This window comes from Cavia porcellus, unplaced genomic scaffold (assembly GCF_034190915.1).
Source record: "Cavia porcellus strain 051 isolate PalLab524CR breed Dunkin Hartley unplaced genomic scaffold, mCavPor4.1 scaffold_20, whole genome shotgun sequence".
Taxonomy (NCBI): domain Eukaryota; kingdom Metazoa; phylum Chordata; class Mammalia; order Rodentia; family Caviidae; genus Cavia; species Cavia porcellus.
The window spans coordinates 57350360-57364539 of NW_026947503.1; the positions used below are offsets into that span (position 1 = coordinate 57350360).

The following is a 14180-nucleotide window of genomic DNA, read 5'->3' on the forward strand; positions in this document are numbered from 1 at the left end:
CTACCTCTAGCTCGAAAGATCTTGACTTATTTTACACCCAGGGTCTCTTCAAATTGCAGCACATTCTCAGGTAGAATGAGACCTTTACTACCAGCAGTCATTGGAGCCACCTTGGCAAAGGGAGCTGAAGAAAGACTGTCACTATGGTCCTGTTGAGCGGAGCCGGGAGGTCAGTGCCCAGGCCTGTGCCTATCGGTGCTGCTTAAAGGCCTGCAAAGGAAAAGGCCATGCACTCTAAGAACCAGATCTTTACTCCTTAAAGCTTTTTAAAAAGTTTTTAAAATAATTTTTCTGCCAGGGATTTAGCTCAGTGCATAAGCAACTACCTGGCAAGCATGAGGTTGTGAGTTCGATCCCTGGCACCAATAAATAAATAAATAAATTCTGTATTTGATTTTGAACCTAGGGCCTTCACATTGAGCTATATCCCCAGACCTTTTTGCATTGTTTTGAGGCAAGGTCTTGCTGAATCCCTAAATTACCTGTTGATTTTGAATTTGAGGTCCTCCTGCCTCAGCCTCCCAGAGTGCTCTGAGTACAGTTGTGTGCTACCATATCTGGATTCCTTTGTCCTTTTAATAAAGTGTTTTGCATGAGGAAACCAAGAGTTGCCTAAAATATAGGATGCTGAGTTAAATTTGAATTTCAGATAAGCAGCAAATAATTTTTTTTTACTGTATATCCATGGGATATTTAGGACATACACTTTACTCTTTATCTGAAACTTAAATTTACTTGAGTTACCTCTATTTCTGTTTGTTAAATGTGGTCACTTTAGAAGCCAGTCTAGTGACCTGAGATTGATAGTCCTTTGAAAGTGGCCAGTGGAAAGCAGCTGGCCACAAGTGAAAATGTGTACAGTGTACTAAATAGCACAGTTTCTTCAAAAAACCCAATCAGGATAAAGTTATGTACAAATTTAAAACAATTTTTAGAAAAAAATCTAAAAAGTTATTCTCCGTTCTTAAAAAACCTAAAACTGTTTTGAATATAAAGTATTCTTCCTCCTATTTATTACTTACAACAATAGTAACTTATTTAGATAGAATTTATTATAGGGGATAATGCCTACTTCATGTATTTAAGAATTACTTCAGTTATACTATGTTTGATCTTTTTCTTTCTTGTTCCTTAGTGATATTGACCAGCAGTACTTCAACTATATATTCAGGTAAAATACAATTTACTTCTTTTTTTGGGGGGCGGTACCAGGGATCAAACTTACAACTTCATGCATGCTAGGCAATTGCTTATGCTGCTGATAATTTACTTTTTTTTTTTTTTTTTTTTTTTGGTACTGGGGATTGAACTCACAGCCTAGAGCTTGCCAGACAGGTGCTTATGCCACTGAGCTAAATCCCCAGCCCTAATTTACATTTTTAAAGAGCAGTGTTACAGAACAATCCTTCCACAGCTAACAAATTTTTATTTTCCAATAATAATTTGATTATAAGGATTCTGAGCAAGTAGGCCTGCCGGGAAAGCAGGTAAAATAATCTGTGAGATGATCAGAATTGAGGAAACCCAATAGTATGCAGTCCTCAGACCATTGCCACACCTGGCCCCCTGCAGGGTTAGGGACCTCATGGCAGTGGCATCTGGATTCCCCCAGAATCCTACTCAGTGGTCCTACGCCTGGTCCAGGGACCAGGTCCGTTTCCCAGGTTGGCCTGGGGGAGCCATGTAGCTGCTGGGAGGGGCTGAGGTGGAGGTGGCCTTGTGAGCGGGGTGTGCACACACACGTGTGACACTCGCTCCTTGCATGCAGGACTGAGCCTGGGAAGAAAAATCAGATCTCCCCACATGCTGCCTCAGCCATGGGCCCCAAATGCTCCTGGAATTCGAAATTCTAATCTGGATTTCAGGATGTTTTGAAAGGGTATTTGTTAAGGTACAATCAAGTTTGAAGCTTGACTTACAACTTATTTTTTACAAATTAAAATGAATTTTACTGAACAACTCAAATGGGAATAGTGATAAATGAGTGAAATTATTTTTATTTTATTTTTATTATTATTATTATTTTTGGTCTTTTTCATTTTTATTGGTACCAGGGATTGAACTCACGACTGCACACTTGCAAGGAAGGCGTTTATGCCGCTGAGCTAAATCCTCAGCCCGTGAAATTATTTTTAAGATTAAAAACAGATTAAAAGTATAGGCATTGCATTGTTTCTATTTCCATTTAAGCCAACTGTATGTTGTGCGCTGAAAAGTTATTTAGACAAGATGCATGGTTGAGATTTTAGACTTCATACAGATTCTAGAACAGAAATTTTTTTCTGCTTTTCAAATTATTACATATATTTATCTGCAGTACAACATTTATAAAACAGAACAGCTACAACAACAAAGGCAACATTATTAGGAGAGTTGTTTACTTTTTAATGGTTGTAGTGGAGTCAGTTTTTCCTCATTAAGTACCTGTAGGGATTTAGCATACGTGTTCTTTTCTTTGTTTCTCCAGACAGGGTCTTGCTATGTACCATAATTCAGGCTGCGATCCTCCTGCCTCAGCCTCCTAAATGCTGGGATTAGAGGCGTGTGCCACCACACCAAGACACACAGTTCTTAAATACCACCAAGAACATGGAATTGATAAAGCAACATTGTGTGTGTGTGTGTATTTTTTTTAGTCAAAATGCAAGATAAAAGGACTGACTTTTTTTTTAAGAGTAGGAAAATTTTTGGAGAAAAAGAATGGGGACTAGGAATGAGGAATAGAAACGGCTCCTGAGAGACAAAGGGCTCCCAAATGGGTTGCCCAAGGACTGACTTTTGATCAAAACTTAAATAAAAAATGAACTTTGGAAACACATTTTAAAGTACCCTCCCAACCACTGGCAGCGCATTTCCTTACGCCTCAGAAGCAAGCCCAGGAGTTCCAGGGGCCCCAGCTTCTGCCCTTTCTCAGTGGCCCAGCTGTCAGCCACCCCCACACCGTGCACCTGGCCCTGCCCCACCCCCCTGCTGACATCAGGTGTCCCCTGAGCTCTGCAGGTCGCTGACTCCTGGGTGTCACGCCTGCCTGCTGCTTTCTGGCCGCCTGCTTGCCTCCTCCTGAGTCTATTCTGCTTCCTGTGCCTCTTCAGAGCCTCTCCTGGCTTCTTGCTCTGGCCTCTGCCATGCTCCTCAGCTCGCTGGCTCTTTCCCGGCCAACGTGCTCATCCTTTGCCCTGGACCTTGAGCTGCCTGCCTTTGTGTGCTGAGGTCTCTGCCACTGATCACTTCTGTTTTCCCAGCTCTGTGTGGGTCGGCGTTTGTGCATCTTTCCTTCCTTCCTGTCCTGCGCTCATCTCTTCCTCCTCCCCACTTCTCATGATCCTTTCATTGTCTGCCTTTTCCTTTCTTCTGCTTACTCTTTTTCCTCCTGGTTCCCCTCTTCCCTCAGTAGTGGGGTCTCTGTCCCTCCTCTTCCACGAGAGTTGGAGGAACGCATTGTCCTGCAGTTTACTTGGTCTCAGTCACCCCTAGATTTCTCTTCGTTTGTCCCAGACTGGGCTTCATGCAGCTGCATTTGGAAGCTTCCTCTTCACCAGCTGCTTGACTTAATGGGCGCCTATAAAGTCCATTGCGGTCTCTGCTTCGTTATACCCACATGTGCTTTATTCTTCCTCTTCTGCTCTTTCTTGCAGTTAGTTTTCTGTTTTTATAAGTAAACCCTTTTTTCCATCAAATTCTACTTTTTCCACTTCTCCTTTTTACTCTTTTCTTGCCCATTTTCTCCTGATCATAAAGGTTTTTAGTGAAAATACTGTACTTGAGGTTTCAGTGTTCCTAAAAGCATCTTGGGATTTCTTTCCTCCTTTTTTTCTGTACCTCATCATAAAGACTGTCATATTTGTATACGTTGGAATCTTCAGCAAGAGCCTTCTGCATTTCCAGCTTGGTTTGGGGGAAGTTTGTTTAATTTTACTTGTGCCTTAGTTTTTTTTTTTTTTTTTTAACTAAAAACCAAGGTTAGCTGGATGTGGTGGTGTAGTCTATAATCCCACACTGTGGGAGACTGAGGCAGGAGGATCACAAGTTCAGGCTCAGCCTGGTCATCACAGACCATTTCATGGCCTGTTTCTTGGCTGCTTCCTTCTGAAGGTCATGGAGGCCCCCTCATTGTCATTGTAGCTATCATCATTGTCATCAGCAATATCATTCCCAGAGACTGATGGCTTTTGCAAAAATGGTGCCACAGCCGTTTTCTTTGGCAGAATAAGCCTGTACTTCTGTCTGGAGTCACCACCCTGCTCCCATCTCCAGTGAATGTTGCCTGAGTTATAACTTTTAAATACGGTGTACGGACTTCTCTAAATAGAAGAGCCAGTGTCATGGGTGGGTTTCAGCAGCCCCCGACTGTGCACTGCTGGAGAAGCGAGCTTTGCTGCTGGGAACCCTAGGTTGTCTTGTGCTACAGAGCTCCCAGGTCAGAGCTGGGCCTCAGTGCCATGTGGAGCTGATTCTTGAGGAGGTCCTTTGATGGAGACCATCCAACATGAGCCAGATTCTCCCTCTGCAGAGGAAGCTAATAAACAGCTTAACATTTACGCAGGTGCCATTTAAAAAGCAAAACACCTGAGCATGGCCTTGGCTGCCAGTGTTGTCAGGAGAAAACAATCGTTAGTTCCACTCTGCGCGACCCAATAGCTATTTCTCTAGGGACTTTTCTGAAAACACAGGAGCTGCCTGGTGTTTTCAGAGCCCTGGAGGGCTGGAGTGTAGCTCAGATATTGATAGAGCACTTTCTAGTACACTCAGGTCCCCTGAACAACAACAGTGATAACCCTCACACCACACAAAAACGCATTCCTAAGACACTGGGCCTTGTTAGGCAGATCTGTACCAAAGGTACAGCTGCATCACACACCAAAGGAATAGGAGAGGGGCGCCTGTGACCCTCAGTCCTTGCTCTGTCTTTTTCCTGCACTTGAAGTGGGGATTATTTCTAATGCACCACGCGGTGAGCCCGGTGCTCTCACTTCCTGCCTGGGTCTGCAGCACACCCTGCTAGAGATGTTTCCAGGTTTTCCATCCCATCCGAATGATGAAGAGGTATGAATCAGGATGAGGCCTCTCTTCTGTCTCTCACTGGCACTGAGTGCTGCTGGAATCTGCACCCAGAAACCCACGGGCTGCTGAGCTCTAGGTTGGCCTGGCTGGCAGCCTGCACCACTGCCTGTGGATGAGGCATTGTTTTGAGCTCTCAGTATTTGGAGAGAGAGAGGCAAATACGTGGTATGTTGGTCCTCATCTTCCACAGATCCTTCTGGACCATTTAGTTTGTTTGCTCCCTGATGCTGGCTTTTTCTAATGTTTCTAATATAGACAGAGGACTAGAGCACAGGTAGTGGGAAAAGATGAAGGAAAGAAGAAAAGGAAGGATGTGTGTGGGGCAGAAAATGAGGAGCTTCTGAGACCGGAGTGACATTGATCTGTATTTGGGAGTTTGGATAATTTATAAGGAGTGAACTCAACACATGTATTTGTAGCATCTTATTTTTTTTAAAATACGAGGCAGACTTAGGTCTCTCTAAGCCTGTTAAACAGAAAATTACCATAATGCTGCTTCTTCACTCTGCACCTCCTTACTTTGCAGATAAGATTTTGTACGTATGTGACAGAGGGAATAGGCAGGCATTCTTTCTGGGTATGACTTCTCAAACTGAAAAAATGTACTGGAGTCCAGCAAGTGGAGATGGTAACGGCTTCGTGTGTTCCTGTTGTATTTCCAGAGACCATGGAGTATCATCTATTTTGTTCATTCTTTCCTTGCAGATATTAAAATAGTGTCTGACAGGTACTAGGCACTGAAACCAATGTTTACTGAAATAGCGAATTTAAAAAAGATCCACTGTTTGTCTGGCTTAAAACACCTCTTATTAGAATAACTTCCTCATTGGAGTTTTGTCCAAACATTTTTCCCATCACAAGTGCGTCTAGCCGTAATGCACAGTGTTAAAACACATAGTGAGCCCCTGCTGTGTGTCTGACCCTGCTAGGCATTTTTAATCCAAAGAGGAATGTGATGTGGATCTTGTTCCCAAGGAGGTCATAGAGGAGGAACTAGGAGCAGGTTAAACGATACTTAAAACTGGCAAACAGCTGTGGTGGTGCACGCCTGTAATCCTAGAACTCAGGAGGTTGAGGCAGGAGAGGCTGCAGGATCACTGCAAATTTCAAGCCAGCCTGAACTACACAGTGAGATCCTGTCATAAAGAAACCAACAAACAACTACCCTTGCAAAATTCCAAATAGGGCTTTGAGAAGCAATTCTTTGATTTAATGATTTCTTCTTATTGCCACCCTCACTCAATTTTTATTTTAGGGTCACCCTTTGGAGGAGTGGTCCTGATGATGGAACTTGGAGGCAGGAGAGCCCCCTCCTATTCTGTGACAAGAGCAGTAACTTCTGCTCCTCATGTTGTAATGGAAAGGAGAGCAGGGAGTTAAGACTGGAGCATGTGCAGGTGGTGTGTTCCAAAGAAAAGACGACAAATGGTTTGACCGCCATTTCTAGGCTTGTGTGGGTTGTGTTGTGTTAAGTGTTTTGAGACAGAGTCTCACTGTGTAATTCAGGCTGCCTTGATGACTATGTAGACCACGCTGGCCCCAAACTCCCCAGCCCCTGAATGCTGGGGTTATAGGCGTGTGCTGCCATGTACAGCTTTACACAGTTCATTTTATGGCAGAAAGTGTGCTTAGATGCTTCAGATTGTGACTGATTTGTAATTTGGAGTTGTTTTGTTTAGCTTTCAGAGACTCTTGGTAAGTGAGGTGAGTGTGATAATAGGGTCAGCCAGGGCCAAGAAAAGTAGCACAGCTGACCTGCAGGTGGGACAGGGTTTGTCCCAGGGCTGGATTCAGTCCTTTTGCCAAAACCTGGAACATTCCAAGGACCTCTCGCTCTCTGAGTTGGGTTTAGGCAGGATCGGGCCAGTCACTGTGGTTAATTTGCTTTTAGGCAAATTTAACTGTTTCTAAGTAGAAGGGCTGAAACTTTTATTTCTGTTTTAATTCTCCATTTGATTTTTGCCCCAGTGCTGAAGAAGCCTCCCTAACTTCTGTGCTGTTCTTTTCCAGTGTGGTGCTCCTGGCATTTGCATCTCATCCCACAGGTAAGCCACTTTAGTGTTTGAGTGTTCGATGTTACACTGTTGTGTGTCAGTGCCACCGGGCCTGCTCCAGCCCTGCAGACACCTGTAAGAGAATGTGGTCGCCTCCTAGGATGTCACAGAGAGGTCAGAAGCAGCCCACATGTTTGCAGTGCTCTTGGTAACCCACCAGAGCAAGCTGGGGTACAGCTCCATGGTGGAGCATGAAGCCCTGGTTCCTTCCCCGGCTCTACCAGAAATTAAAATTAGAAAGAAAACATTACGAATTTATTGCCCAGGAACTTAATCTTACTCTGCCTGAATTTTGATGTCAGTAAGTCATCTGCTGATCTGTATCTCAGGAAAACGCAAGTGTCCATTACCTGCAGGGCAAACGAGAGCTTGTTTTACTGTCCTCCGAAATTCCTTCCCAAACTGTCCAGAATTTCTCATAGTTATGGTGTTTAAGAATTTGCTGAAAAAGTTCAAATTCACTTTTTTTTAGCGGACATCATTTTATAAATCTTTGAATTACAAGTCACCATCCAGTTTTCACAATTTGAGGATAAAGTCAGTTTTTGGAACTTATTTTCACACCGTTGCTGCCTCAGTTGCTCCATAGCTGCTTCTTAGATTCAGGAATTCCCCACAATGCTCTATTCCATCATACTTTTTCACTGTGAAAGGCTTTGAAGTCATTAGTCCATTTTATTCTGCTAATAAGAATACCACAGGCTGGGTAAATTGTGAAGAAAGGAGGCTTATTTGGGCTCCCGAGTTGTCCAAGGTCATGAGGTCCTATCTGGTGATCTTTTTCCTGCTGGGAATCCTGAGGTGGCACAAGACATTACATGGTGAGAGCCAGGGAGAGTTTCCTGGGGTCTCTCCCTGTTAGAAAAGCATGTGTGCCTAGTAGGGGCCCTGGCTTGATGATGACCTCATCTAATGCTACTCTCCTCCCAGAAGCCTTCCCTCTAAGTACCGTTTTCCAAGTAAGTGTGCGTCCTCTCCAGGCTCCACAGTGGGGTCCCATTTCCGCTTGAGTTTCTGACCCTTCAGAGCAATGTTACCCAAACCACAGCAGAAGCCGATGCCCAAGATAAAATGGTCGCATCGGTGTGTGGCTTAGCTGGAAGTGCACTTTCACTAGCCTTGCTCCATGTGTCCTGGTGGAGTTCAGTGGAAAGAAGTTTGATTCAGAAGGGTTGGAACTTCTTTGACTTCCTTACTGAGTGGCCTTGAGACCTTCTGAAAACAAAACAAAACAAATGTTACTGACCATTGGCACTCAGTGAAGCCAGGTACGTGGCACATGCCTGTCATCTCAACACTTTGGGAGGCTGAGGCAGAAAGATCGCAAGTTTGAGCCCAGCAGGAGTAACTTGGAGGAATATCTAGATCCCATCTCAAAGTAAAAAATAAAGAGGACTAAGGATGTAGCTCAGGGGAGAGGCCTTGAGTTCAGTCCCCAGTATTGCAAAAGAAGGAGAAAGGGAAGGAGAAGAGTGAGGGAAAGAAGAAGAAGGAAGAGGAGGAGGAGGAGGAAAAGAGAGGGGTAGCCTGCCCGGAAAGTGCCACTTTGCTCTCTTCCTGTGCCCAAAGCAATGACATCGCTTTCTGTTTGTAGTTTTGGCTGCTTCTGACTTCAGCAGGGAGGTTCCGTAGTATGAACTTCAAGCTGTATATGCCATCTGCCCAGGCCCCTAAGGATAGTTTGTATCACCTTTCCTTAACGTGTTACTACTCTCCTCGGGTGTGGAAGCCCTTAGCTCTCACAGCCTGGCGACATCTCAGAAGCCTGGGGTTAGCCATTCACGTCCTCTCCATGGTTGTGTGTGAAAAGCCTGGCCTACCATACCCTGTTGTAAGATACACACAGTAATGACTCTCACGAGGCCAAGCCGTGGACCCTAACCAGTTTCTGCTCCCCTTGCTGTCTACGTCCTGCTCCATCTTCTGCAGCCAGGCCAGGGGTCCTTGCTGTGAAATGCATGTTTGTCAGAAGCCTCTGGAAGGTTAGTCCCATGTGCGGGTTCTCCTGGTTTAGGGTTTCAGCACTTCCATTGGACTCAGGCAGGTATTTTTTACCTACAGAGATCACTTTGCCCTTGAGCTGGGAGATTTGTTTATCCATGGGTTTCAGAGCTGGAAAGAATTTTAGCAACAATCCCAGGTGTCACCAAATCTCCCAAGAGGGGACACGGAAGCTCACAGGAGTTAAGTGATGTGACTAAGATGCCTACCAGGAGGAGACTGTTTAGGGCTCCTGACCCTGCTCTCAAGTTTTTCTTTCCATTTACTGCCCTTTTCCTGTGATCCTACACTTCTTTATCCAGTGTCTCAAGAAAGCGAATAGTTTCAAGTGAATTTAGAAATTCCTGAATTTCTTTTGGGAGCTTTTTTTGATTTGGGGAGGGGATTTTTTCCACCCGTTTCCAGGCATGATGGTTGCTGGTGTAGTTTGTCTGTTTTGGCCAGTGGCCTGACGTTTTACCTGGAGGCACTGCTAAATTTTTGAGTCACTGAAAAAATACCTCAGACACATACGTATTCTCTGGGGACAGAAAGTGGTCAGCAGCCTATGACTACAGAGTGGACTGGACAGAGAATAAATTACCATAGAGATCGATTGCTTTTTTAGGTGATGAAAATGTCCTGGGGTAAAATAGTGGAAATGGTTGCACAATGTACGACTCCACTAAAAACCACAGAAGTCTGCACACAAAAGGGGCAATTGTATGTATGTGAACTGTGTTTCAATAAGAAAAGATTTAGGAGACAGGAAAAACTTGTGATTTGAGAGCCTTTTTGCACTTAGTTAATCTAGAAGAAGATACGAGGATTCATTTTCCTTCAAGTTACATTTTAGGGCCTAGGGGTAGATCTGTGGTAGAGCACCTACCTGGGATGGGTGAAGCCTTGGGTTCGATCTCCAGTACTGATATTAAAAAAAAAAAAAAAAATCCATGGACATCAGCTGTTTGCCTCTCATCATTTTTCCTGTAGCTTAGATCCCATTGTGTGGCAAATAGCAGGTCCGTGGTGGGCGCACAGGGAACTGGGAAGCCTGAAGGGTTTGTTTTAAACACACTTCTCTTGAAGGAGCCCTATCTGCAACTCTGGTGTGTTGCATTGTGTACCTCTGCCAGGCGAGGTGCTGTCACTGCAGAGGACAGGTGTTCAGAGTGGGGCTGATGAGGAGCTCCCTGGGCCACTCATACTCGTGTGCCTCTTTGTCAGAAGCAGAGGTGATGTTGGGTCCCTTGCTGTGAGTAGCTGAGGCTCCCAGGGAAGGATGCCCGAAAGCTGCAGGATCTGGGTATGGCCACATAGCAGGGTTCCTACAAAAGCCTTGGGAAGATGGCCATGGGATTATGGACAGGTTGGGAGCAGTCTTCAAGAAGGAGCAAGATCTTCTCAAATATACCAGTGCCAAGCATTGACCTCAAACCTAGGTAGCCATGGAGTTTGCCCTCAAGGGTCTGAATGGGTGAGGACCATTGAGTAACGTAGTGAAGCTTCATGCAAATAACCTTCCCATGTTTTGATCAGCCTGAACCTTTCAGAACTCTTGAGGCCATACAGAGAGCTATGGTCTACTGGGGTCTGTGCCTAGGTCCCCAATCTCCCAAATGAGTGCACAGCGAAGGCCCAAATGAATGAGATAAGTGGTATGATGTTTAGGGCTCCAGGAGGACCAAAATCCTCTGCAGAGTTTGTAACTCTGATAGCTGAGACAGATAAGGTCTCTGGGCGGCCTATATTTATTCAAACAAGAAAGAGGTTAGAATGGAAAATGCAGGAGACCTGAGCAGGACTTTGGAAGGGGTTCAAGGGCCTGTCCAAGCAACAGATGATGGTAATTAAGGAGAACTATCCTAGGAGAAAGTCTCCAGGTGTCCTCAGCTGAGGCCTATGTTGCCCCTAGGGTGTCTCCTCATTCTCAGTTCAGTCATGCCTGGGCCATGCCACAGCCCTGCACGTGTATTCAGCTTTAATGACTCCAACAGTGGTCTATGTAAACAGTATCTTCTTGTGTCAGCTTTCTCATTACTGAAATGCATTTCTTAATAACTACCCACAATTTAAAGGAGATGAGGTTTAGTTTGCTCATGGTTTTAGTTCACAATAGGCTGACTCCAAGGCAGAGACCTCATGGTGGAAGGACCCAGCAAAGCAGAGCTGCTTAAGTCATGGTGACCAGGAAGCAGAGCAGTGAACAGTGCCAGACAGGAAGGAGTGAGGGACAGACACAGACCCCAAGGCCACACGTCTGTGACTACCTGAAAGTGTGCTCCGCCAGTATCTAGGGTGGATCCCAAAACCAATGAGTTTGACACTCCACCCTCACCACTATGCCTTCCCTCTGAAGCTGCACAATACACAACTCATAGGCCGAGGCACATCGTTTCCAAATGCACTCAGGGATTGGGAGGTGCTTATACTTCGCAAAGCAGAGAATGAAGGCACGTGGATATCATGGTAGGAATTTAGTGTGAGAGTTGACAGTTAAGATTTGAGAGTCTCTTGGGAGTCAGTTGCCCTGAACTCCAATGGATCCTGGTGATATTAACTCATAGTGGTGTTGGTAGGGTTGCAGCAGATAAAAGTGGATCACTGGGCCTTAGAGTCAATGTATGTTTAACTTTCTAAGAAAGTTCAAAGTGTTTATGCCATTGGTCACTCCCACCTAGCAGTGTGGGAGATTCCGGTATCACTCCTCCCTACCATCTGGTGTGTTGTCTTGTTTGAGCTTTTCTGCTGAGTAGCAGTCTGCAGGTGGCCCTTGGCCTGAGCTTCCTTCCTTACTTTCATATGAGGACTAGAGAGAAGGGCTTCTTTGCAGATGCACCTTTGCCATGTGAGGTCAGGCAGGTCTCCATGGCCAGGGCACTGGATCAGCTCCTGGCATTGGAGTCGCTTCCTGGCCTTTGGTCCTCATGATTCATGTAGAGGCTCCAAGAATCTCCACATCTTGCTTAGGAAGGACCACCTTCCCCCTTGGACTGTTTTGAACAGTAGAGAAGAGAATTCTCCCTATGTTTAAATTTTACACTTTATATTTCTGTGGAGCCCCTCTGCTGTGGTGTTCAGGAGAGAATTTCAAGAAAGCAGAGGAGCGAGGGGACCTGCAGGAATCTGACCCTGAGGTGACGGTTGGTACCTGAGGTGCCTGATGTCCATGTGTGAGCTAAAGCAAGCAGTGCTAATCACCTCCAGCACCTGACTCCACATTCCAGCCAGTTGTGCAGGCTTGCGTGTGGTGAGAGGAAGTCTCCTTTGATTTTAAGTCTCAGTCTTCAACATGGCAGGATTGTGCCACACTTTTCACCATGGCAGTTCCATGCTCTGTAATCTTCAGAGAAGCACAGTCCCCTCCCTCCCTCAATCAGCACAGTTTGAGCTAGAGTGTTAGCCTCAGGTCGCTGCCACTAAACATGGTGCCAGTCTTCTAGGCACTTGCTTGGTGGAGTTAGCATGCAACTTGAAGCAAAATAGTGTGGACTTGTGGCTTATGAGTATCTTTCCAGTGTTTACAGCCCTACCCTGAGTTCTACGGGGTTAGAGTTAGCCAGGCACAATGCTACAACCTCTCAGGGGTATTCATGGCAGAGTCACTGTATTGTGTGGTTTTCCTGTTGCTCTGACATAGTACTGGACACCCACAATTTATTTATTGATTGATTTATTTGGTCTGTTTGAGACAGGGTCTCACTATGCAGTTCAAGCTGGTCTTGAGCTCACTTTGTAGCCCAGGCTGGTCTCAAATTCATAACCATCCTCCTGCCTCAGCCTCCTGAGTGCTGGGATTACAGAAATGCACCAGCACGCTTGGGTTGGATACCCACAATTTAAAGGGGAGGTTTAATTTGGCTCCCATTTTAAGGGGATTGAGTCCATGGTCAATGGTTCCCAGGCAGAAGAATCATGGTGGAAGAACATGGTGGAGTAAAACTGCTTAGTTCATAGCATTCATTTGAGAGCACGGCAGGAGACTAGAGAGGGAGGGGTGAGGGACCATGTAGAGTCCTCAAGGTCATGCCTCATGACCAGACAGACACACCTAGCAGTAACCTAGCAGTGTGCTTTACTAATCCCCTGGGTGTCTCTCAAACCCATCCAGTTGACAGTTAAGCTTAATCATCACAGTCACTGATTCTTGTTGTTTAGGGGCTGGTATGCACCCTAATGGTGCTTCCTTTTTTGGGTTTTGTTTTGCTTTTGGGACAGGGTCTCACTATGTAGTTCAGGCTGGCCTTGAACTTGCCATGGAGTCCAGGCCAGCCACAAACCCATAGTGATCTTCCTGCTTTATTCTCCTGAGTGCTGGATATAATACTGCGTTAGTAAGAGAAGGGCAGGATGAATTTAAAAAAGGGAAATGTTGGGGCTAGCTGGAAACTGAGGACCACACAACCAGTGAAAACATTTTATTCAGGAAGTGCAAGAGATGGTCAGGTCTTTGGGATATGTTGTGTTCAGCCGTGTTTGCTACATGCTGGGTACAGTGCTAACGCGGCAGATGGACAGGTGCAGTTGTGTTGCTGCTTCCAATAGCTGACAGTCCTAGGGGATGGGTGAGAGGCGCTAAGTCAACTAGGTGCTATGTGAGGGATGTGTAAAGGTGCTAGGAATGGCTCAAGAATGAGGGTAGGCTACGCTCTTTCTCAGTCATTTAAGGGATCCATTTTTGAAAGTCAGTTGGGGTTGTGCTCTAACTGGAAAATCTCTTAGGATTCTGAGTTGTTCTTTGCCTTCCTCCCTTCTGAGGTACCCCAACCTGTTCCAGTGCTCTTTGGTCCCACTCCAAAGCCTACGCTGGTCTATAAAAGCTCCTAGTGCCTCTGTGAGTCCAGTTCACCCCCTAGAGTATTTCTGCTGAAAGCCCCCAGATGAGGCACAGCTGGGAGGACCCCAGGGTCTCACGCTAATGGGCCACCCCCAGCCGTTCCTCATTATCACACTGACTGCACTGCCTTCCTGTCACACTGAGAGGGTATTTGGGAAAGAGCCAAGAGGAGCAGCTGCCCAGAGACAGCCAAGTCTCTGGGCAGCCACAGTCTCTCGCAGGCGTCCCTTCCACATGCCTGAGCAGCG

General features: G+C 45.7%; 1 protein-coding gene across 8 annotated transcripts in view; it reads left to right on the top strand.

Annotated features, from left to right (window-relative positions):
- Tmem241 (transmembrane protein 241) overlaps positions 1-14180 on the top strand; it is a 112453-nt gene that overhangs the window by 40820 nt on the left and 57453 nt on the right. For all 8 annotated transcript variants that reach the window (XR_001202213.3, XR_010041477.1, XR_002792287.2 and 5 more), the window contains 2 exons: positions 1136-1171; positions 7072-7106. Coding sequence is in view for 4 of the 8 variants with exons in the window: in XM_013157246.3 (XP_013012700.1) it covers positions 1136-1171; positions 7072-7106 (71 nt within the window). In the remaining 4 variants the exon portion in view is untranslated. The remainder of the gene's footprint in view (positions 1-1135; positions 1172-7071; positions 7107-14180) is intronic.